At 35.1% G+C, this 26,972-nt stretch overlaps 1 protein-coding gene across 5 annotated transcripts in view; it reads right to left on the reverse strand.

Moving 5' to 3' along the window:
• Positions 1 to 26,972, reverse strand: part of AP3B1 (adaptor related protein complex 3 subunit beta 1) — a 273,106-nt gene that overhangs the window by 64,529 nt on the left and 181,605 nt on the right. For all 5 annotated transcript variants that reach the window (XR_010941991.1, XM_067731062.1, XM_067731061.1 and 2 more), the window contains 2 exons: positions 17,785 to 17,857; positions 9,592 to 9,698 (listed from right to left, as the gene is read on the reverse strand). Coding sequence is in view for 4 of the 5 variants with exons in the window: in XM_067731062.1 (XP_067587163.1) it covers positions 9,592 to 9,698; positions 17,785 to 17,857 (180 nt within the window). In the remaining variant the exon portion in view is untranslated. The remainder of the gene's footprint in view (positions 1 to 9,591; positions 9,699 to 17,784; positions 17,858 to 26,972) is intronic.

The following is a 26,972-nucleotide window of genomic DNA, read 5'->3' on the forward strand; positions in this document are numbered from 1 at the left end:
TCTTTTCAGAGTTGGTTTGCTTCAATCAGGATTCAAACAAGATACACACATTACATTTGCTTGGTATCTCTCTTAACCTAAATTATGCATGTTAAAGAAGAACTTACTGAAAAATTTTTTTTTTTAGCAGAAGTGTATAGTAGATCTGCAGTAATAATTTAGCATTTGGGGGAGATATTTATATATTCAGTAATGTGGAACAGCTGCAAATGTAGAGAAATAACCCTTTATTGATAGGCCTATAAAAGCTGTCTGTAATTACATTCCTGAATGATCTGAATAACAGTGTGTCTGATATATTTTAAGATAAGTGGCTTTTACTTTTCTTTGATATTAGGGTCATATACTGTACTTATCTATATTTTTACTCCATGTTCTCCTCTCTCTGGTAATAAATTAATTTCTTAGTGTTAGTTTGGCATGTGCCCTAAAGCTAAATTCATTTTCTTTTCCTTTGCAGAGAAACAAAGTTTTTCTAAGTATTACAATAATATATTTCATGTTTAGGCCAGGTTCCTCATGTTAAAAGGTTAAATACTAATAAATAATACTTAATAGAATGGAAAATCAATTCTCCATACCATGCCTTGTCCTATGTTCAGAAAATTTCTGGCAAGCGTTTTAAAGAGGAACAGAGGCAACAGAAGTTAACTTGACTGATGTATGAATAAATAATAATTAATACATGATTGGCCAATGCAGATTTTAATCTAAGATATCTTAAAGCTTAAAAACAGTATTTTTCACTGCAAATATCACAATTCAACACAAGCAACAAAATTTGCAACATGGCAGTTGATAGTAACACAACGTTCAATCAACTTCGAATGTGGAAAATAAAATTGCCAGAAAAGATTAAATCCTCTTTAAACAAATGGTATTTTAAAACCTCTTATTTCCTATTGTAGTAATATAATTATAATAAATGAAAGCTAAAAACCATAATCTTAGGAAAGAATTCTCAAGTGAACTGCCTCAGCTCTGAAGAGGGAACAGGAAGGGACAGCAAGGGACAGGAACTATTCACCATAAAATAGGAGGAAGAGAAAAAGAAAGGCCCAGGCCTTCTTTACCAACACCTCTTTAATCCTTCCATTTCTTACAAATTTATACACATATTTTCTTTTTTTTGATGGTGACCTTTTTCTTTTGCCATAATAATTACTAGTTAATTAATAACTACAATTATCATCTGATACAGTGGATTTTTCATTGTGGAGAATTCATTTCTTAGACTGGCATATATTTGCTTAAGCCAAATAAAAAATATTTTTATAATAAAAAGCCTGCAATTAAAAATAACAATGTCTTTTTAAAAAGTAGCTCCTAAAAAAAAAAAAAAAAGGTAGCTCCTTTTAATAATCTAGGAAAGGGAGAGATGATAATGGTCTGTTACTATGAGACCCCTGAAGTAGCACAGAAATAAAAAGATGAAGCAGTAGTATGGCATACCGTAAAGGTTAATTTAAAAATTAAAGCAACTCATACCTAGAAGAGAACTGAATAAAAGAATAAGGTGGGACATGGCTGGGTGATGGAAGCACAAAATACTGTCAAAGTTTAATTAAAAAATGTTTTCAATTTAAGCAGACCCAGGCCAGTGACTTTTCATTATTTTTAACACAGTTCCATGACTACTGACATTTTCATCGGAACAAATAAAGGATTTTTCCCAAATTTAAAATGACAAAATTATTTTTAATTTTAACTTATAATTTCTTCCTCCTCTAAAGTCAAAGAAATTTGATCTTAGCTGGACTTGTCTCTTAGCCTGAGGCTTAAATACACCTTAAGTTTTTAAAGTATAAAAAAATATAGTTCTTCCACCATATTAGAAAACAATCTTTATCACAGACATATTATCATTTGTTTCGGGAATGAGACTACATATTCATGAAATGTCTGGTACATGACTTAGTAAAACACTTGTATTCAACAAAAACTCTCTCAAAGCAATCTGTCCTTGTAGACAAACTAGAAGGAAGCTGGCACTCTGGCAGTAGAAGACAAGCAGACTGGAAAACAAAACTAAAATGCCCTAGCCTAGATCAATTTTAAAAAAGAGAAAGACCTACCTAAAAGTCCACTTCGGAGAAATGGAAATCAAATTTGATTACAACTGTCCATCACTATGATGTGCAATTATCCTAATAATTCCAAATGCTGGTAAGTTTCAAACTGAGAAAATCAGGTTCTGCATCATGAATTATGGTTTGTTTTTTCTTCATATTGTTTTAAAACTGACAAAGTAACCTCTGTGCCAAAAGCAGGTCTGATAGGTACTCTTGATTTTCCAATTAATTTCCTATAATACAAACTGGGTCAGGATCTCATTCCTAATCATGGATAGTTGTAACTTCAGTAGTTGCCAATCTTTATCAATAGCAAAAGTTATAAGCCTACTTTCCAGCTATTCTTCTATATTCCTTAGAGAAGCTTCATAGAACTAATCAGATGGTGAAATTGGCTTGTGTATAAACAAATGCCTCTACCTTGCCTCACTCTGCCTGCCTAAGGGCATTACATATGGGTTTCCTTCTTCTTACCTTCAGCCTGTAAATCCTTGAAGGGGTTGGGGGGCCTTAGTTAAGTGGCTTTTTGGTCTTACTGACAGTGTCATCTTTTCGCTGGTCACAGGAAAATTCCATGCTGGCTACCCACAATAACATGCACAGACCTCAGTTTAATGCTGCTGTTGCTACTGTCTTTACTGTGACATTGTGAGGCTTTATTTCTTCATTAAGTGATGAAGTGATGCTCCACAGCACCAATTCAAGGAAAGCAGAAGGTGAACAGCATGTACTCAAAATTATCCTTTTACTTCTTGTTAGAGGAAAAGTAGTTCAGATATCTAAATTCTAAACTGTGTTCAATGTCAGAAGTTAACTCCTGCTAGATCTTAAGCTACTATTGTATAGAAGACTGTGGAGTGTAGCCAATATAAAATAATAGTGTTTATGTACGGAGTCAGAGAAATAATGACAACTTGTATCTATAGAAATACCCAAAGGGCAAAACTATGTTACAAAATGAAAGTACTCAGTATACTGTAGTTACACACTTTTGAGTCAATTTTTCTTTTTTCTTTTGTTCTTACTCAGCTGGAAACTCCCTGAGGGCAGGAACCTAGCCCATCTTGTACACCACTATATCTTTGGCACCTCCTCATATTCTGGCCTGAATAAACACTTGTTGAATGAATAAAACACTTAATTGGCATATGTGTAGTAAGGAATCTGGTCTCACTTAAAGAGAGATCTGGATGTTGTTCTAGCTCTTGAGAAGTAACCTCTAAAGCCTTGGAATCTCCTGAGTAACGGGAGTGCCTTTATTATTCATGGTGGGCCCCTAGGGGACCATACTTGATAGTTTATGCCAACAGTGACTCCTAGGGGGCCCCTAGATAGCTTTGCTAAGCAGATAACTCAAGATGGAAGCTGGCCACACCAGAAAGACCCACCGTATGATTAGAGTGTTGAGGCTCTGGGCCCCTGATATCAGCCTGACCTGGAGGGGAGGGTGGGAGAGTGAGTTCAACCATGAGGCAACAATTCAGTCAACAGAGCCTATTTAGTAAAGCCTTAATAAAAACTCTAAGCTTGGTGAGCTTCCCTGGTTGGCAGTGCTCCTGTATATACAACCAACTTTGATTGACACAAGGAGGGTAACCCCGAAGCTTTGAGTATGAAACCCAACCAGAATCTCCTCCATCCGTCTCTTCCTTTGGTTGATTCTAATTTGCGCCCTACTGTGATAATAAAACTGCAATCCTACGTAGAGTGCTTTCCTGAGTTCTGTGATTGCTCTAGTGAATTATCATACTTGAGGGTGGTTTTAGGAAACCCTTAAACTTGCAGCTGACCTCAGTAGTCTTGGACAGATTTATCAGTCTGGAGGACTCTGCCCTAATATCAAGTTTGGCTACCTCCAAGTAGCATAGTGTATTAAATTGGGGTTTCCTTTTTGCAACTCTGGTGTCACTTTCATGGACTGTTCTTGGAGTTACTTACTACTCCTCAATATATTACCACTGTACTCTATAAAGACTGCTTTTCTTAATGAACCTTCCTACAGCCTCCTAAGTTAAATTCCACTTAGGGACTGTGATCCATGAGGATCAAATTGGTTATATTATGGCAGCTAAGTCGGTGCTTCCTCACTAATGTACCACAGACGGGTTAGAGGTATGCTGTGCTATTGCCTCTGCCATTAACCTCAGAAAAGTCAGGTGGCACCTGTGGTGACTGGAGCTCCTGGTGTGGTTGCCTTCCATCTCCTGCAGCATCTCTGTTTACCCCAGAGCACACTACAAATATTACCACTTTTCTATATGTACCAACACATGAAAAAGAAATCATTACTATAATTTTCTCATGACAGTATGTCAACATACTTCTCCAGCATCAGACTTGGTCTCCCTCCCCTTCTTTTCTCCCTCCCCTTCTTTTCTCAACCTCTCCAGAAGCCTAATAGTCTGAGGATTGCTATTTCTGAGTTCCTGGGGTTTGATATGTAACAATTTAGAAACTCTTAGCCTAACAATAATCTAGTAAAAAAAATTCACTAGTAATTCACTAAAAATTCAGTTTGTTCACTGAAACACTATAGCAAGAACTAAAATGTTTATTTTTGGCCATCTCTAGGCCAATTGCCAATTAGTCTCATGGAAGACTGAAATAAATACTGTGTTTATACGTCACCTATATCACACAGTTTGAAAAAATAAGGCCTTTCCTTACAATGATTATAATATTTACTAGAAATTATGCTTTAAAAATCTCTGTGTTCTGAATATACAATTCAAAGGGTAAAAACGAATAGTGAAATTTTTCATTTGAAAAATATTTAGTTTGAAAAAGGAAATGTTTTTTGGATTTCACTGTAAATATTTTGGTAATTTCAAAAAATAAAACCTACCCATATTGTACCAAACACATAAAGAAAATAAACTTAATAACTCACTGAAATAAATAAAAATCATCTATGAAACAAAAGTCATAACATAAGCTAAAAATGTTTCACCTATTTATTTTCATGAACGTTCAAATCATCCCGGCATAACTAATTTCACTGCTTCAAAATTCCATAGATTCACAGAATATTAGGGTTAAAAGGAAACATGGAGGTCTACCTTGCCATCATTTTAGAGTTGAGAAAACCAAATGACTTGCTCAATATAATTAGTAGTATTGATTCAGAAAGACAGACATTAAACATTAGATGTCAATAAAAAGGAATCCTACTCATTCATATACATGCTTACCCTATTAAAAAATGGCTGCTTTTAGGATAATATATATATTACACCTTGACTAGAGAAACTCTGGAAAATATTGAAAAATATAAAGAAGAATATAAATCATCCGTAATCTCATCACTCAGAAAACCTCTGTTAACAGTATAACACACTTCCTTCTATTCTTTCATTTTCCTTACATTTTAAAAGCACCGTGTGAGTATACAATTTTATAAAATTGAGATAAAATAAATAATATTTTGGATTCTGTTTCACCACTTAATTTTATACCACATTTTCCCACCTCATTCAAAGATTTAATAAAAACATCTTAAAGATTATACAATATTCTAGGGCTTCCCTGGTGGCGCAGTGGTTGAGAATCTGCCTGCTAATGCAGGGGACACGGGTTCGAGCCCTGGTCTCGGAGGATCCCACATGCCACAGAGCAACTAGGCCCGTGAACCACAACTACTAAGCCTGCGCATCTGGAGCCTGTGCTCCGCAACGAGAGGCCGCGATAGTGAGAGGCCCGCGCACCGCGATGAAGAGTGGCCCCCGCTTGCCACAACTAGAGAAAGCCCTTGCACAGAAACGAAGACCCAACACAGCAAAAATAAATTAATTAATTAATAAACTCCTACCCCCAATGTCTTCTAAAAAAAAAAAATCAGGGAATACTTAGTGTTTAACATGTATCAGGTACTGCTATAAGCATTTCATATATGTTGATTCATTTAACACTAACAACAATCCTGTGAGATAGGTAGCATTATTATTTTTATTTTACAGATGGAAAAATCTGAGGCACCAAGAAGTAAAATGACCCACCCAAGGTCTCTCATTTTGTAAAGTGGCAGAGCTCTGATTTGAACGCAGGCTGTCTGGCTCAAGAGCCTGTGCTTTTAACTGCTATATTAAACTGCTTTGAATGTTTGCAGTTGGCACATGACTGGGGGAAGAGACAGTAAAGTATGCTACCAGCTTTAATGGGGTGAAAGCCAGGGATGCTAGATGCTCTACAATGAACAGGGCAGACTCATCCAATAAAAATTATACCACGTTCCTCACAACTTTCAAATGTCTGGTTGGACATTCATGAGGTGAAAACCTGTTCACCTGGTCCTAGAACACTTTCCATACCAGTACAAAGTAGTTTTTTTGCAGGGTGGGGTGGGTCATTACATGGTTTTAACGTACTCAATTTTCCAGGAATAACTACCAGAAAAACTGTTTGATGTTTTGGAAAATTATGTTATACCATGACCCATGGTATTTGAGTTGCTAATACAATAATACACCTCTATCAATTTGCATTTATGGCCACCAGCGTCATTTAACTACTTCACTACCTTTATAATGTAGTCATGGTCAAGTATTTATATATCAATGTACTATTTACCATAAATTATTTTTATTTCTTCTTTCTATTGAATTAGGGCAACATGTTGATTTTTAAATTGTGGATGTACCCATCTTTGGATCCTAAATTTGATTTAGGATCTAAAAGACCCCTATATTTGTTGAGGTCCCATACCATTATTGGGGGTTTTAATTTTTGAGGACTTTTCTTTATTTCCTCTGATGTCTTTAGTCTACTTCTTTCTAAATTTGTACACATAATGAGAAAACTTACAATTTGGCTGATTCGTCTTTTGGTAGGCGGGCCTCTCACTGTTGTGGCCTTTCCCGCCGTGGAGCACAGGGTCCGGACGCGCAGGCTCAGCGGCCATGGCCCACGGGCCCAGCCACTCCGCGGCATGTGGGATCCTCCCGGACCGGGCCACGAACCCGTGTCCCCTGCATCGGCAGGTGGACTCTCAACCACTGTGCCACCAGGGAAGCCCCTGATTCGTCTTTTTAAAGTACCATTTTGAGAGCTGGAGGTGAGATCAGGAGTCACGACATTCTGCACCAGAATATTCAATTTATCTCTACAGGTTCTACTTTTCAAAGTTCCACTTTTTTCTTTGTTTAAAGTTCTAACTGTTTCCTTATTTGACTGTTGCTGGTGAATTTCTGGTTGCCATTCTTATTACTACTACTTGTTTGATCATTTTGTTAGCTTTTGGGGATGAATGTTGTGATTCTCTTCACTTGGCAGTTCTTTTTAAATAAATTTATTTATTTTTGGCTGCATTGGGTCTTCGTTGCTGCGCACAGGCTTTCTCTAGTTGTGGCAAGCAGGGGCTACTCTTCGTTGCGGTGCGCGGGCTTCTCATTGCAGTGGCTTGTCTTGTTGCGGAGCATGGGCTCCAGGCGCACAGGCTTCAGTAGTTGTGGCACGTGGGCTCAATAGTTGTGACTCGTGGGCTCTACAGCGCAGGCTCAGTAGTTGTGGCGCACAGGCTTAGTTGCTCTGCAGCATGTGGGATCTTCCCGGACCAAGGCTCAAACCCATGTCCCCTGCATGGGCAGGCAGATTCGTAACCACTGTGCCACCAGGGAAGTCTCTGACAGTTCTTTTTTTGCATACTCTTTGGATAGAGTGCTTTTATTTTCCTTTGAAGAGACCATCCCAATAAATGTTTTCTTTAGGATAAAAAGGTGAATCCTTCAATTACTCTGTGATGAATGAAAACTTACTACAAGTTTTCTAATCTCAACTGTATTCTTCTTATAGCTAATAAACTATAAGAGTCTACTCAGAGTCCATTATCACATATCATATCACTTCCAAAAATATTAGCTAATATTTATTGAGTGATGACAATGTGCCAGTCACTGTTGTAAGAGCTTCACATTTATTATCTCATTAATCTCGCAAGAATCCTATGAGGTAGATATTATATTCATAGGAAACTGAGGTGCAGAAAAGTTACTTACCAATTTGCCCAAGGTCACAAAGCTAGTAAGTGGCAAAGCAGGGATCTGCATCCTGGTCATCTGATATCAAACCCAAGTTATTCAAACCTTATTGTCTCCCAAGGTTTTAGGGGCCTCCTTTCCCCTCAAAGACTAACTATGCTTCACTATAGATTTTTTGATTACCACTTTCTCTTTACAGCTACTACAAATGCTCAATAAATATTTATTACTTAAATAAATGAAAGACTTTACTGCTTTCCCCCCATCTCTTCCAATGTGTCTTTTCCTTTTAGCAACAAGAAGGACAAACTAAAATCCCAAATACTGTTCATACTCATTTCTGAGCAGTCAAGAGATAATCACTTTCTACAACTGAAAAACATTATAAGTTTAAGAGTTTTTGCCTATACTTTCTAACTGAGCTGACCAAAGCTGAAGAGAAATGCATGTAGCTCTTTTGAGTATTTCGTTGCACAGCCCTGATATCACATTTGCTTTGAAGGGGGAATTTTTTGTAACGCTGTGCAAGAATTAGGTACTTTTCTTTCTTACCTCTGGCAGAAGCAGCTCTATGCTCCCGGGCAGTTCAGATCACCAATCATGTACCCTGCAATGCCCTACCGGCCCTGGGAACCACTGATACACCAGATCTAGTCAAGCTACCTGTGTGCCCATCAGAACTTACTGTTCTATCTCTTAGTCTGTCAGATTCCCGACATCAAATTAATAGGAGGTCAAGCATATCGACAGATTATGCATCTTAGGCAACATGCTTGATTTAGAGTGAAAGGTCAGTGGATATATAATGCTAACACAAAAAAGATTATTACAGTTTCAGATACGATGACAGGCTGATGGTTTTGCCATTATTTTGAGATAGGCAAGCCTCTTGCCTCATTCCAAGTCATACCCCATAAGTAACATTAAAGAATTTTTTGAGAGACACCAAGGCATGTAAATAAATGTATGAAGATAATGTAAAGAGAAATACAATACTGAATTTTTTTTTTTTAATACTGAATTTTTAAATGAAAACAGTCAGGTATTTTTAGTAGCCTATGATAGAAGAACAGTGTTGTAGGAATAGAATAATTATGGGAATGAAAGTCTGTTAATGTAGACAACAATTTTTATGGCAGAATCTATGTATATAAACTAATTCAATGTGGAAAAGAACCCTTGTATGTTAGAGATATATAACAGCACCAGAGAAAAGTGTACACATGATAAGTAAATGTGGATAACAAGGAGAAGTAAATTGAGATGATAATGGTTTGGACAGAACAAATTAAAGGATATATGTATAACTGATTCACTTTGCTGTACACCTGAAACTAACACAACATTTAAATGAACTATACTCTAATAAAAATTGTTTTAAGAAGATAAAAAAATGTTCACAAAATTAAAAGGCCAGATTTGAAACAGACTTGTTAGAGGAAGAACTGTTTGAGACTAAGAATCTACTTCAATTATTTGCATTTTAATAAAAAAGATGCAATGGCATCACTTGAAAACTGAGCTAATGTATTTTGAAAATTACTTACACTGATGACTGATGAAGAAGCTGACAAGTTTAAACCTTCAAGATCAGCTATCAAGCTTGGAGAAAGAGCTGGGGTGGGACGTGCAACTGGAGTGGACACTGGGTTAACTATAAGAAAAGGCTCAAATTAGCAAATGTGCATGAAAACTTAATTCATATTACTAAAAGCAACATTTTTATTTTGCTAGTAAATCTAATTAAATTACTTTGATTAATAAATCTATGACAATTCTATTTAACATCTTGATTTAGTCAAGTTATTATAAAGTCATGGCAGTTAGTCTTAGCTTTCAAAACATAATGGCAAATCCTATAACAAAATAAGAATATAAATATCTTGAGTAATAGTTTTTGAAAATTTTTATCACCTAACATTATCACTAACATTAATCACCCAGTAACTTCACTAAAAGAGGAAGGTAAAGAAACATTTTTTCAGACTAATGTAAAAATAACTATAGCTTTCAAGAGAGTTCTCCAGTTGAGTTATAAGTCTTAAAAGAGTGCTTATTAAATCCTTTCTCTATTTTATTCTCCACTGTAATAATTATAAGGGGCCCAGACTACCTAATTCCCTTCTAATTATACTTTGTCAGCAAAAGCTATGCGCTAGATAGAAATGTTTGATTCTAAAAAAAATCTGAAAATCTTTTGTAAATGCAAATCTGATCATGTTACTCCCTTGCTTAAGACTCTTCAAAGGCTCACAATTGCCTACATGATAAAAGTCCAACTCCTTAATTAAATGCGCAAGGTCCTCTATGATCTAGCTCTGCACTGTCCAATAGAACTTTCTATGATGATGGAAATGTTCTGTGGCTGTACGTCCAACATGATGGCCACTAGCGCACATACCGAATGTGCTCTTGAAATATGGTTAGTATGACCAAAGAACTGCATTTAAAATTTTAATTAATTTAAATAGCTACATGTGGCCAGTGGCCACCATACTGGGCAGGTCTAGCCAATTTCATCAGCCAATTTCATCTCCAATTTCATCAGCCACTCCTATGTTCTAGTTCTACCAAATAAGAGTTCCCAAGATTTGTTTCATGTCTTAACCTTGTATATCGTATTCCCTCTGCCTAGAAGGTACGTCTTTGCCTTGCTCACCTTGCAACTTCTACCCAGTAAGATACCACTTAGAGGGAAAGCACAGACTGACTCACTTAAACACAGCTTATATGTGCCTCATTTGTTCCACAGATATACTTGGACACACTTCTACAACCATACTTCTCTTGTAATACAAATTTGTGTCTTTACATATTTTCATTTCTACTGGTCTGTGTGAGAAGACTTTGACACATTAATTTTTAGTGCTTAGTAACTGCTCAACTGTTTGTCGAATGAAATAAAATTCAAATGTAGAAAAAGTTTTAGCTTCCAACACGTTCTCACGCTAAAACAATACTATAAAGGAAGTTAACGTTTACTTCACATGACATCACTTTTCAAAGCATCTTTTTCTCACTTTAGTCTCACAACATCTTGTAAGCTAGGCAGAACAAATGTTAATTCATAAAGTTAGCAATAAATATTTCTTGAACAAGAGAGCAAGGGAGAGAAAAAGAAGTTCAAGATACAGTCCTTGTCTTCAAGTGACTTAAAACCTAACTGAGAAAAAAAAGATACTCATGCTTGAAGAAGAAAAAAAATACAGTCCATAAGTGATACTGCCAAAAAAGAAAAATTTCAAAGGAAATCTTAAATAAAATCTCAACATACACAATACAAAAAGCAGAGTGGAGACTGGGTGGAGGAGGGAGTGGAGCCATTGGTTGCTCCCTCGCACTCCTAAAGGAGTGTGCCCTTAGTGTGAAGCACTGCTACAAATGCCCAGGTCTCCTCAGACATATGTTGAAAACCACTAACAATTAGCAAGTGCCATAGGGAATCGGAAAGAAAAGAAGAATCAATGGGGATAGGGTGGTAAGAGAAGGCTTGGTGAGTAAGAGGGAATGAAGCCCAGTTTTTAAGTAAGGGTAGCATTCAAATAAGAGGAAAGGAAGAAGCTGGTTACTTACTGAAGCTGGTTAGTTACTGAATGAGATCATGTGAACAAAGGCTGAGAGGTGGGGAATTATAAAGCTAAAGGGGTTGGATTTATCCTATACACCAAGGAGAACTGTTAAAAATCTACCAAGAAGACGAATGATATGACATATGGTACTGCAGGATGATTAGTCAGAGGCCAGTGTAAGAGACAGGCTGAAGAACTGGAAAGAGCACTTGGGCTGGCAGTGAGGAGGAATTTACAATAGTTTAGGCATGATGTGACAAGGACTAAAGTAAGATAATGGTAGTGAGCAGGCAGAAAGGGCATTTATATAAAGACATTGCAAACTGAGGCACAGGGAGATTAAGACTTGCAAGATCATGAAACAAGTGATTGGTAGAACCACTACAGGACTAGAGATTGGATCTTCTAATTGAATCAAAATGTGTTGCCTTTCCATGCAACATGTAACTTTTCTGGTGGGTTCTAAGTGCATTTTGTTCATTTGTTTGTCTATCCATCCATCCAAAATATTAGATGATCATATAAGGAATAAAAATTGAGTAAGAAATAGCCTCTGATTTCAACTCTAGCTTGGCTAAAGACATAGAGAAGAAAAAGACAAGAGAAGAAAAATTCACACCAAAGGTAAGCTTGACTCTTAAAAAAAAAAAAAAAAGACAAACTTTTATTATCATTTCAGAAGGCAGAAGCTCTGGCATTAAACAAATGATTACACATCTGTTAACAGGTCTGGCAAGATAAAAGCTGGCACTGAAGGTTTATCCTAAATTGGATTCTGCAGCCAGTTGACTGTGGCAACTTAACGTGTAAGAAACAAAATGACTCTATGTAGTTTTTTTTTTTTAAATAACATGCATACAAATTAAAATTAGATAACATTTCCACCTATCAAATTGGCAAAGGCAATTTTTAAATACAAAATCCAGACTGGTAAGGGTAAAAGGAATCTGGCACTCTCACATTACTACTGTGTAAGTTGGTACCAACTTTGTGAAAGGCAATTTTAGACAGTAGAATTCTTCAAAGCCTTTTTCCCGGCAATTCTACTCCTGGGAATTAATCTTAAGGATAGAGTCATGGAGATAATGCAATAATACATTTATGAAGATGTGTGTTGTTCACTGATTATGACAGTAAAAATGGAAACAATAGTAGTTAATTAAACAATAGTTTAATTTCCAACAACAGTAAACTTGTTAAATAGAATTTATTACAACAACATAAAGGATAACCATGCAGTCATTAAAAATGAAGTTGTTAAAGAATATTTATGGCAAGGAAAGGAATGTGCACGATAAAAACAGAAAGAAGCAAATAATGAAACAGTACCTCAGTACAATCCAATCTGGAGGGAAAGGGATTTGCCCATGAAAAGAATTTGAGCTGATTTGTCAGAATGGTAACCCATTTTCTTTTCTTTTTAAAACTTTCTACAGGGGCTTCCCTGGTGGCGCAGTGATTTAGAGTCCGCCAGCCGATGCGGGGGACACGGGTTCGTGCCCCGGTCTGGGAGGATCCCACATGCCGCGGAGCGGCTAGGCCCGTGAGCCATGGCCGCTGAGCCTGCGCGTCCAGAGCCTGTGCTCCGCAACGGGAGAGGCCACAACAGTGAGAGGCCCGCGTACCGCAAAAAAAAAAAAAACAAACAAACAAAAAAAAAACTTTCTACAAAACACTTTCTTTACTAAAGTATATTTAATAAAGTAATTATACATGTTCTTCTGATCAAAGTTATGCTTTAAAATCTCAGTAAAACTTTTAATATATAATGGTTATATATATAACCATTTTAATATATAATGGTTATATATATTGTATATATATATATATAACCATTATAATGGTTATATATATATATACACACAACATATATAACCATTATAATGGTTTTATATATATATAATATATATAACCATTATAATATATAATGGTTTAATATGAAGTTATTTAACTTTTTAAATGTAATTTGCTGCTGTGGTGTCATCATCTCCATTACAGCTAACTCTTATATCAATATAATATTCATCATGTGCCAAGCACAGTTTTAAGTACTTTTACATTTATCAACTCATTTAATCCTCTTAATATTCCTAATAAGTATTACTATTATCCCAATTTTATAGATAAAGCAACTAAAGCACAGAGAGATAAAGTAACTTGCCCAAGGTCACACAGCTAGTAAATAATAGAAATGGGATTCAAACTCAATCTAGCTCCACTGTCCTCTTAGCCACTCCACTCTACTGTCTCTACTACAGTTTATTCAACAGTATGCCATCATAGATCATAAGACTTATTTGTGGCATGATTATTGTTGGCTGATAAAATTTTAAAAAGACTTCAGTTAGTTGTACTAATAGTGTAATTACATAGGTTTATATTTCCTATAAAAGGATGCCAGAATGTGATGCTGCTGCTTTATCCAACTGAGACCAACCACATGGTATGAGGTACTAAAAGATATTTTAATTTTCAGAAATATAAACTATGTCTGGAAAAAATAAAGTGTATTTCTGTCACTAAGCCTATCTACTGTTAGGCTGTATATTCTCCTACTATAAATATTTTCTAATGTATTATCAACTGACCCCATGAAACAGAGTCATATAATTTCAAAATCTAAAGATACTGTAGAAACTTTTCAGCCATTCTTTTTCATTTTACAAATGCATAAATGAGACAAATTAACTCACTTAACTGATTAAAGGCCAGGCCAGGACTAATGCCTGTGCTTCTGATAACACCCCCTCAACAGATGCAGCAAGGAAATATCAAGTTGCTTATTTAAAATCACAGAACTGTTTTACAGTAGAGCCAATTTATTGCCAGGGTTGCTAACTATACTGCCTCCTTAGAGAGAGATAATGATTATTTCAGGTAGTAGCAAGCTCTTTCCCTCCTCCATGTCTTTTTTCTCCTCACTCTCTTCTCTTGCCTCCAACTGCTTGACTAATTCTTACTTATACTCAGCTCCACCGTTACATCCTGCTACAGCTAGGTGGGTTAGGTACCCCAATACCTAACAGCATTCTGTGCATATCTCTTTCTCATTTCATTTATAATGTGGTAATCTAAGGGCTGACTTATCTGTTTCTCCCATGACACCTGGAGAGTTCCGTGGGGAGGGACAATGTTACGCCCATTTAGAATCTCTAGTATATAGCAGATTACCTAGATCATAGCAAGTGTTCAATAAACGTTTTCTGAATGAAGACACAGATAAATTGAGGACTTGCAGTTCTCCTGGCATGCAGTGTGTACTGAACAAAACATCTCTGTGGATTACGACTAGATAAAATGTAAGAAGTGTGTCTGCCTCTCCTTCAAAATTAATCTAATTCTCACAGCAGAGAACTCAAGCCGCTGGAGAGTGACTTTTTAGTTTTGATCAACAAACTGCTTGCCATGGACAGTGGAGAACTATTGTAGGCTAGTAAGTAGCACATAACGAAGTCAGTGTTTTAGGAACCATCATCAACAATTCTTTTCTCCCACAACACTCCACTTATTTTTATCTTTAAGCTTCTTCCAGAAGGTCTTTTAGCTTGTTAATTGGTTTTTGTCTCTTTCCTCATATTTTAACCATACTTTGCAGCTCTATTATCTCTCTTACATAACAGCTACTAGCTCAGGTATCTATGTCTCTTACTAGATTCTAGTCTCTGGAAGAGTATGACTAAATTCTATTCGTCTGTTCTAGCACCTAGCAGAGTACCTTGCGCTTATCAGACAATCCACAAACATTTGTTAAATTGACCAAAACAAAAAAAAAGTTTCAAGTGTCATTTCTGACAAATGCAAGATTACAAAAGATTTTAAAATAAATAGTTCTCGGGTATTAAAATCAAACAGAAATATACCCTAAGTTGAGTTAAATATAAGTTAGGATGAAATTTCCCTTAAAATGAAAATCTTATATTTAAATTCTTAAAACTTAATATTTAAGAAAACTTTGTTTCCATATATTATAAAAAAGCTTTAAAAAGAATCAAATAATAAAAATTGTATCATTTTACAATTTTCTCTTTTTTCTTTAGCTGTCAGGAAATCCAGCGTCAAATTCAAGGAGAAAAGGAACTGGTGCACTCTAGTACCTTGTAACCCTTCCTCTTAATTCCATTTTAAATATGCCTGACTGTTGTTATTTTACAATTTAAAACTTAAACTTCACATATAAATGTAAAATATTCATTGTCACAGAAAGATACAAAGTAAAAGTATTTTTCTCTCCTCTGTCCCTGATTTAGTCTTATATCCCAAAGAGGCCAGAGCTATCACTGTTAAGTATTTCTTCTGTAGCCTTCCAGAAATATATGATGTACAATCATATTTGTGTTTGTGTGCAGGATACAGTTCCTCTTTTCCTCCTTTTTTACGTAAGTGGAGTCATACTCTACATGTGTCTTATTTTTAACTTATAATGTTTCATACATACAATAACATAACTAGCATATAAAGATTTGTCTCACTTTTCTTAATGGTTGTATTAGACTACTGGTAGACATTTCGTTTATTTTCAGGATGCTGCTGTAAAAATAATGCTGCAATGAAATTTCTATACATACCTTTGCATACTTTATTAATTCAACAAATATTTACTGGGTACCCACTATCTGCCAGGTGTTGTTCTAGGTACTAGGAATAACAGTGAGCAAGACAGACAATAAACAAGTAATACAAATAGTTAAGATTTAATTTCATATAGTGAAAAATGCCACGAAGACAATCAAGAGTGACTTGTGAAGTGTGTAAGAGAAGGTGACTTTTGAGCTGAGATTTGAAAGGTAAGAAGCAGCTTGCCATCAGAAGATCTGGAAGAAGTGTTCTTAGCAGGGAAAACAGCAGAACAAAGGCCCTTGGCAAGAATGCGCCTAGCATATTTCAGAAATGCAGAGGAACAGTATGGATAAGAGGTAGGCAGGAGTCAGATCACCTAAGCTCTTAGAAACCTCGGAATATGGACTTTAAGTGTAAAATTAAGCCATTAAGTTAAAGAGTCTAAAACAAGGATGGAAGATCTGATTTTGCTAGTTTATCTATAGTATAAATTCCTAGAAAAGAAATGCTAGGTCAAAAGGTGTGTGGAATTTAAGTTTTGATAGATATTGCTCAAATGACTTCAAAAAACTGCACCTATTTATATGCCTATGAAAAACAAATGTAGGGTGCCTGCTTCTCCAAACCTTAACAATACTGGACGTTACTTTAAAAATCTTAGCCAGGAGGTGAGAAATGATGTAAATTTTAACATCTTTGCCAACAGGTATAAAATTATTCAAACTTGGCTCCAATTTTATCTCTAATTTCTCTGTTACGTATTTCTCAGTATTATATATTTTAATTTCTCTACAGTAGGAATTTGCCATGACTATTGGAAATAGGCCAGGTAAACAATATAAATAGAACAGCTCTATGAAAGAGTAAGACATAAATACATAACTCACCTCTAGCACAGGAAAACTATATTGCAAAATGACAGTAGTTTAATATTCAGAAATCTCATGTGTTGTTACTCTTCCTCTAATGCAAAATCTACCTACCAACAAAGTTAGTTCTATCTCTTTCTCACAATGCAGGAGAATTTAAAGGGAGCTGAATATACATCTTTGCATACTGGGTGGGCATATCTGTAGGATTCTAAGTTCTTAGAAGTAAATTTGCTGGGACAAGGATTTTTTGCAGTTAAAATATTGATACGTATAAATTACACTGTATTCCAAAAGGTTTGTACTCGTTTCTGTTCCCACCCTAAGTGCGGCAAGTAGAAGACGGTTGGTGTCCTTTACATGTCCAATTACATTCCTAATTCTCTACTTCCTTAAATTAGATGTCTTGATCTCCACAATCAACATTTAAAAATGTAGAAGTTGTGAGATACAGATAATTACTCGCTAAAGCAAGTATAAATTACTAAAGCAAAAAATCTTAAAATGAATTTGGTGCACTTTTATTTGACCAATTATATTTATTCAGGTGATACAAAACTGATATACTGAATGATGGAAAAAAATACTAATAGAAATAACTTTTAAAATTTTCTTGCCTAATCACATCCATAAGTCTTTCATAATAGTTTTTGATTTATTTTGAGACATGTTAATGAAAGATACTATAAAAATGAAAAATACTATTACTAAGTACAGAAGAAAAAATTTAAATTTCAATACTTACAATCATCTAGATCTAGAAGTGAAACATCTTTGGTAAGAGGATTTCTATCTTGCTTTGTTTTGTTTTCTTTCTCCTACAAAATAATAAATATTTCATTTATTGCATGTTCTAGTTAAAAAATCTATAAAGTAGTTTTTAACATTTCAAAACAAACATTTTTTCCTTTGCTTAGTCTTCCAAGGGGGAAAAAAATATCAAATTAAGCTTCTATATGGTTATGTGAAATGTTTTTTTGAATCAAAATTTTTATTTTAGTTGGCACGTGGTATTTCTTCTCTACCATGCAAACTGTTATTTTAAAATATTTTTTATTTAGAGATTAAAAAAGACCTTCAGAAGAAAATTTAAAAGTAAATTTTATAATCTGACAACTTTTTGCTAACATAAAAATCTAATGTGGCTCTTTGGTAGAAAATGTACAAACATTCTCAAAAATAATTTTTAAACAAGTTGATTTAAGAAAAAGAAATGCTTGAACAATACATGCTTAGCTCTGAAATTGTCAATGGGCTTGTGATAGATTAGCCTTTCTGAGATGTAGTTTGTGACAGGCATTGTACTAGGTACTTTATATTTCAACACTGGGTTGCATCAGACTTCTTTTGCCAAAGGTATTCGTTAAAATCTATAAATGATATTTTCAGGCTCTTGCTCTTTAGGGTTGAAAAGAATTCATTTACTTTCTTTTCTGTTTTCCTTTGGGGAGACTAAGTACTCAACCATTTCTGCACATAGTTAATTAGGGCTTCCTCCACCACAAATTTGCTTATTCAGTCTACTATATTTTTGAAATGTGGATACCCATGGACTAGATCCCTAAGCCTGAGGTATTCACAGTTCGGTTAGAGATTCAGAAAAGACGCGTAACCTTAAAAAAAGAAAGAAAAGAAAAAATAAGGCACAGTACTGAGTAGTATTATAAACAATTAAAGACCAACAGGATTAGGGTATTAAATAGATGTATCTGGGTCACCGTTACCTTTATAATGTGTACTTTTTTTTTTTACATTAAACCTCTCAAATTGAAGGTCAAAACTTTTTTGCCAAAACATTTTTGTTCACTTATTCAATCATTCATTCATTCAATACATGTGTATAGAATTTTTAACAGATTCTGTGCTAAGCAATGGAAGTAACACAGCCAAGACAGTCTAGTCCCTGCCTTCAGATAACTTGTAATCTACCAAAGGAGTTTATATCTTATTGTTAATGTAAATTACTACAAATATTTTTGAAGTATTCCTCTAACTACAGAAAGGTATCACTAAAGCAAAGTGTACTTTACCATCATTTAAAGTCTACATGGTTTAGAGCTCTTACAACAGTGCATATACATGAACAAAAGCAATACATCAAATAATACATCAGGTAACATTTTTAAATGATTTTAAGTCCTGCTTCTTTTTTCCCTTATGTCAATATAAAGAAAAATTATTTTCAAGGATCATACAATAATACACATTACTAAAAACATCAGCATTGATTTTCTTCTTCAAAATATTTATTTCTGCCACTGAAAACTCCAAAGCATCTAGGTGGGTTTTAATTTTCATTCGTTATTTAAAAACAAAACAAATAATGTTTGCCCCTCTCTCCATACCTGAAATAAATAACAATTTCTAGGATTGGGGAAAAAAATGTTAGTTTTGAAGCTGAAATGTAAAAGTTGCAAGTAACAGAAAAAGGTTCAGAATGAATATGCCATCTCAACAAGAATAACATTCCTGTGAAGAAAGAACATATAACAAAAAGCTTATCACCATGTGACTTATCAAAATGCTATGCTGAGCACAATGGGTGTAGCTTCCTATAAGCTACAATGGTGCATGACTGTCTTTATGGAAATGTAACCTCCCCACCTGAAAAATAAGAAATCTATCAAATCAAGACAAAGTTAAAGCTGGAGGCAAGTCTATATACCTTATTTTCTACTTCACAGCCAGGAGTGTGTAACAATATCTATTAAACACACATCAGGTCACATACAACACAGGACAGAGCTGCATGTGAAACTGGCATAATCTCTTATTAGAAGCCTAAAACAAAAAGAAAAAAGGCTCTCAAAAGGACAGAATTTCATTGACTTTCTGAGTAAAGCAAATAACCAGCGACTGAAATACAACATTAGCAATAGATAATGGTCATTTCTACCGAACTGAAAAAGCCTTGCATTCCAAATCAAGGCTATAAAAAGCCTCGTGATGTGTTTGGCATTCCTCTCTTATATTTCATTTTTCATTTAAAAAAATCCACAGTAAGTTCAAAACATGTTCATACTTAAAGGATCTACTATAAAAATAAAAATCTGAATTCTGAACAAAGAAGTTAAGAGCCCTATTCCATCAAATATTTCTCCATTTGCAATTCATCTTGGTAATAGAGACAGAACCTGGGTAAATGCATATAGGACTTGAGGCAGGAGATTTTTCTTGCTCAATGCATAATTCATGTGCTCCGCCTGCAAAGTGTGTAAAATGAGAATTTCACACCGCAGCATGAGCCATGGAGCTGCAGAGAAAAGGCAGATGAAATCATATTTTACTGTGTGAATTTTATTTCTTACCCTCCCAATATTTATACAAAACCATCACTGACAAACCAAACATACTGACAGATCACCCACTGTTTCCATTGTATTAGTACTTGAGAAGAGATCAGGCAGAAAGATAGACAATTTGTTTTTGTATATTTTTTTAAATAGAGGATTAGGTTTTTAACAGCTGAGTGACTGTATTAGACTTTTATAAGGACAACAGTAACTGATCTTAAAATCTCACTACAAAAAAACGTAGTTATCAATTCATCATCCTCAAATCTCCATTTGTTTCCATGGTATTCGATTATACACCTCAACACATCAACATTTCCAAAAATGAAATACAAAGTCACAGGGTTAAGAAACTGATTTCTGTTTAACATATTTCATTTTAAATCATAAATAAAAGATCCTGGAAATACTTATTAAGCTCCAAATAATACAAACAAAAAATGTAATAATATACCTTGTAACGATTTTAAAAAATCTATTACGCATGTTCATCTTCATGCTGATTGGAAAAAAAAAAAAAGCAAGCAGAAAAGATCTGACACAAAAAGCACCAAAAATGCTTCCTAAGAGGAAACCATTATAAAGAGGTTTGAAATTTAAAACTATAAAACAGGATAAATGGTATGTATAGATTGTCAAACCCACACTATACTTTGAAACCAACAAAAATTCAAGGCTTATTTCTAGCCTCACAGGGCAAGGTATTTGCATGAAATAGTTTCAGTTAGTTACCAACCAAAGACAATTTAATGACTCTCTTGCCTTCAAGTCATCTAACACATCTTACTTTACAAATCTGAGGCTCACACTTACACTGTGCTTTAAAATAAAAGTACACTGCCAGCAAATTGAGACTTCTATATAAGTTAAAAAGAAGTCTAAACTGTTAAACAAATCTTCCCTATTAGATTATACCTACTTCAATAAGAAAGCTTGCTTAATGGCATTCACTTTGATTTAAAGATCTCAATTGAAGTGAAATGATATTTCTGTTCTGAAGAAATTAAAATATGAACTAAATTGGAAAAGACATAAATTGAAAGAGGCAAGGCTTTGAATTGTCAGAGTAAAACCCAATATTCCACAATCTTCACAGAAGTTATGTAATTGCAACAATCATAAATACTTGGAAAAACACAAGTAAAACTTGTTTCCTACTTCACAAATAGGGCAGACAGCTAATCAGAAAATAGTTCCTTTCACTCTTATCCACAATCTATTCAAACCACATTTATACCCAAGAATTTTTCACACGGTAGATCTTTTATTGAAGCGTATCTTAATATTTACTGACATCTGTACACTAGTCACAAGACCTGTGACCACTCCATGGAGCACATAAAAGATTTAATTAGCTTCTTTGCACCTCTTAAAAAGGGACTAGCAAAGTTTTGTGAGATCCCTATAATGTGTGAAAGAAACCACTGACAAGAGCATCTCAAACACTGCTAGGTATATACAGACAGTACTATTTTTCCCAAAGCTAGTACACATATTAATCTTTGATTCAAATATGGAAATGCTCTTAATGCTATTAGGTGCAAGTATATTAAATATATTATTTTTCCATCGATAGATTATTATGCTTTATACACAGTTTATGTAATTAAAATGCTGTTAATATTTATAAGGAAAATACATTAAATTATTCACAATAAATTACAATTATGACTTAACATTTTTATTTTTTTAATCACGGCTTATCTAAATCTTCAGCAGTTGGTGCATAGACACTGAAGATATAATCAGAACTACTCCATCAGTTAAGGTGTGAAGAGTGGGACTAACAAGGTGATGGTGGAAATAACTATAGTCAGTGGGAACACTCTAACTTACTGGCTGGTAATAAAAACACTGAAGTCTAGGTTCAATAAAGAAAAAAAACAACCCTGGCAACTTAAAAAAAATATTTTAAATAAAAATTTTACCATCTGTTCGACACATAATTTTAACTACAAGCAGAATATAACTTAATTATATCAGTAAAACACAGGATAAAGTGATATAAATCTCTTCCTGATTTAATGTAGCCTGTATTACTAATTCTTTTCTCCACACTTCTGTGTAAACAAATAAACAAAGTTTCCTAAACACCGTGTGAAGTACTGAAAACACGGAACTATTAAAACTAATTTTGTTACAGGTATCATTTAGGGCAAAATAATTAGTTCATAAAAAGGATTAGACTCACATTAAAATATTTATTAAATTTGGTTCAGAAAAGAACATCTACAAAGAAAAATATGCTTGCCCATCAAAATAATTTTAACTGAAGAGAAAGATAATTTTCTTTGGTCATTACTGACAATATCTGACTTCAAACAAGGACATCTCCCAATCAATAACAGAAACAAACAAACATGACACCAGAATGCATGACGGCAGTTTCGTGTCCTATGGATATGCTAGGGTATGGTGCTGAATGACAAACACTTTTGGAACATAAACAATTCAACAGTGGTTCTCACCCTCTTGACTGTCCCTACACCATTCACATGAGTAATACCCTCTAGTCAGTAATATCCTTCATTCCATGCAGTCATTCTCAACTAGGAGAAGTGGAGGGACTACCCTTGATATAAGGCCACTTTCTCCTCAGCTTATATTTTCTGTAATAAGAGAAATGATGTAAAAGGAAGAACAAAGGCACAGAAACAGAAAAGCATACAGCATAAGAACCACAAATAGTCCACTGGGATTGGAACACAAAGAAGGTTAAGACTGGAAAGGTGGGTTTGGACATGCTAGCCTGAGGAGTTTACTGAACTCAAATGACAATGAGGCATCATTATAGTTAACTTTGACATTAATCTGGCAGCTGTAGAGAAGGACTGGGGTTGGGGAAGTGTCTGAGAATGACCAAAGGCAATGGTCTATGGGCAAGGTCATGAAGAGCTGATCTACAATGGTGGTGGTAGGAGAAGAAAAAACAGATATCAAAAATAATACACAGGATCTCTAAGACTTGGCAACTGTGTACACATATAGGATGAGGGAGGGGTCAAGGACAATTATGGGTCTACAAATCTGGGAGAACAGAAAGCACGCTGGTACCAAATGACAGATCATGTCTTTGGGCTATATTGGGTTTGGGAAACCAGCATTTCCTAAGAGGTCTAAGAATTTGGTTTGAATTTGGGAAGAAAAGTTACAGTTGTAGGGATTTAGTTAGAGATATTACCATGGAAGTAATTCAGATAAATGTTTTAGCTGAGGCTACAAGAGTTAATGAGGGACTTCCTTGGTGGCACAGTGGTGAAGAATCCACCTGCCAATGCAGGGGACACGGGTTCGAGCCCTGGTCCGGGAAGATCCCACGTGCCACGGAGCAACTAAGCCCGTGCACCACAACTACTGAGCCTATGCTCTAGAGCCCGTGAGCCACAACTGCTGAAGCCCACACCACCTACAGCCCATGGTCTGCAACAAGAGAAACCACTGCAATGAGAAGCCTGCGCACTGCAACGAAGACCCAATGCAGCCAAAAATAAATAAATTAATTTAAAAAAAAGAGAGTTAGTGAGTTTCACAATAGTAAATTGTAGAGGAAAAAAAGGACTAAATTAATTCATATCAATTAATATTTTTGAAAAAAATGTGTACTAATAAGCACTAACTTCGGGGCAATGTTCACACTTGGGTGTCAGAAGGAGGTAAAAAGTGAGGCAACCAAAAGATTAAAGGGTCAGAAAAGTCAGAAGAAAAAGGATGCAGAGAATTTCAAGTAGTAGGGGAATAGTCATATAAAAAGACAGAGAAGGATAAACTAAGAGAAGGTCACTGGGTTTGGAGAAAGATCACGGCTGACTTTTTCAGAGAACAATATCTGTAGGAAGTGATAGGAGTAGAAACCAATTTAAAAGGGACTAAGAAATAATTGGGTTAAGAAGTAGTGGCTGGAGAATATCTAGATTATTCTTCTGAACTCTCACTTTCACACATTCTCTCTGTTTTTCTCTTCCACTCCCTTCCCCTCTCTTTAAATGCTAGGAAAGCCTTGAGTGCTCTGGTTGGTGCAGGAGAAATTAATGAAAAAAGAGACTGAAGGCACAATGGACCCAGATGATTATCCACAAAACAAGGCCAAAAGGAAATAGGACTTATTCTCGGCTATGTGGATAGGGATAGCTTACTCAAAGCTCCATTCAAAGAAAAAGGAGGAGGGTAAATAGAGATTGTGTGTCAGAGAGCACAGAGGTGGGATATGCTTACAGTGAATGTCAGCTCAGTCTTCTGCAAAAAGTAGATGGGATCACAGGCTGCAGGTAAGGGGTCACACCTGAACGTTAATTCCTAACTTGAATGGTATAAAAAGAATTGGAAAATGCAGGAGACATAAGAGTTACAAAAAATTTTCGGTTCCTTTTAGCACTGGTTTCTGTAACTCTAATACTGTTGGTCTCTCAGGGAATTAATGTTCAAGTTAAAAAATGTTAACACTGCTGTTTTATATTTATACAGGGCTTTACATTGATCTTTCACATTTGATTTTTTTGTAATAGCACTTGAAAAAAGCAGAGTAGGTAGTAGCATTTCTACTTTATAGATGAGGAAACTGAAGCATAAAGATATTATCTTCCAACAAGGAGAACATTATACCTATCTCATAGGACCACCATAAAATGAACTGTTTTTAAAGCCATATATTCAAGATACCCTCAAATTCCCATTTTCATGCTCGATATCCCCAAAATACATTGTCCAAGTGAAAGAAAAGGAAGAGAGAGAGTAAAAGTATAGATTTAGCTGGGCTGCAGATTTAAGGCAGATGAGTTTGCACCTCTAACATACTGTCATGCTAAATTAAGGTAAAGCACCCACCATCTGCCTTCATTACTCATAATTTAGAGCAGAAGCCACAACACTTGGTGCAAGGAGGACTTTCCTACAATTATAGAGTTGCCCATTATTAGAAAACTGGTACACTTGTAATTGCATGGTACACTTCAAATCACTCAGAAAGAAATAGAAAAAAAAAAAAGTTATGGTGGCTCCAAGGTGGAGAATATAAATTAAAACAAACAAGCTTATCTGCCTGTTACTGACAGGAAAGGCATTATAATATAGAGAAAATAAACTATATAAGCAAAACACATAGACATAAAACTATCAACAATGTGAGTAAAACCTGAATTTCTCAAGAGTCTTGGCTCACTGCATTACTTTGAAATTTTATACTGATTTTCTACAGTAAAATATTTTCAACTATTAAGAGATTTAATCTGATCGTTGAACGCACCAAAGAAGAAATAAATTGAATCTCTGAGCTGGGGTACCTCTGTGGCATTCTAATGGGGTCCCCTAAAGCCCAACACTATATAGGCACTAAGGTCTACCATTTTTCAACTTCTACAAAACTTCATAAGAACAACTCACTTTAATTCCACCCATTTCCCATTACTTAATTTCTTGTTTGGTCATTTTAAAAAACACAGATTTCTTACTCTGGGTTTATTTTCAATTTCTAAGGCTCCTTTATTTAATTAATTATTTAATTTTTTAATAAGTGGTTTTTAAAAATTAATTAATTAATTAATTAATTTTTGACTGCCTTGGGTCTTTGTTGCTGCACGCGGGCTTTCTCTAGTTGTGGCGAGCAGGGGCTACTCTTTCTTGCGGTGCACGGGCTTCTCATTGCGGTGGCTTCTCTTGTTGCAGACCATGGGCTCTAGGTGAGTGGGCTTCAGTAGTTGTGGCACGTGGCTCAGTAGTTGTGGCTCTCAGGCTCTAGAGCACAGGCTCAGTAGTTGTGGCGCACGGGCTTAGTTGCTCCGCAGCATGTGGGATCTTCCCGGACCAGGGCTCGAACCCGTGCGCCCTGCACTGGAAGGTGGATTCTTAACCACTGTGCCACCAGGGAAGCCCTAAAGCTCCTTTATTTTAAATAACATCTTAAGCTTTTTGTAATTTAAGTAGGAAATGAGAGGATATCAAACTCACTGTGTGATAAGTTTTTATAAGAGGCCAGATTAATAAACCTAAAAATCTCTAAGATTTTATGTGAATATTTGAAAAATAAAAAGCCTAGATTACATACTACACAGATATGTTTTAAATATAAATTCAAGTTTCAAATAGGTTTTACAATATTCAAGAATATTTGAAATAAGGTAAGACAAATACTAGCTAATTTTTAAGCATGCTTGTTCTTTTTTTTTTTTTTTTTTAAATACGCTTATTCCTTAACAATAAATCTCTGGATGGAGGAGGGCAATTACTACTTGGATGAATTTATTTTCATACTTGGCTACTCAAATAACATTAAAGAAATTCACGTTACCAAAACAAGTAAGTGAAAAATATAGGTTAAAAAGAAACTGAATTCAATAATGGGCAAGGTGTGACCATATTTTCAACATATGGAATAATACATTTATTTATAAAAACCACTGCATTTGAAACCTAACAACACCATGATCCATTTATAGGCAGGGAATAATAATTAAAGATCAGAAAGATATGTATTAGGTCTGAATTGTGTACTAAAAACTACACTTTTCCAATTCATGGTTTTAGTTTTTGCTGCTAAGCAGACAACTTCTGGTGTTACAAATATTATACCAAAAAGCGTAATCATTCTGTTGTAAGTGGTTCTTGCATTTGTTTTAAATATATGGCTACTGCATTTTTATTAACTATT

The sequence above is a fragment of the Pseudorca crassidens genome, chromosome 3, assembly GCF_039906515.1.
Source record: "Pseudorca crassidens isolate mPseCra1 chromosome 3, mPseCra1.hap1, whole genome shotgun sequence".
In the NCBI taxonomy this organism is placed as follows: Eukaryota; Metazoa; Chordata; class Mammalia; order Artiodactyla; family Delphinidae; genus Pseudorca; species Pseudorca crassidens.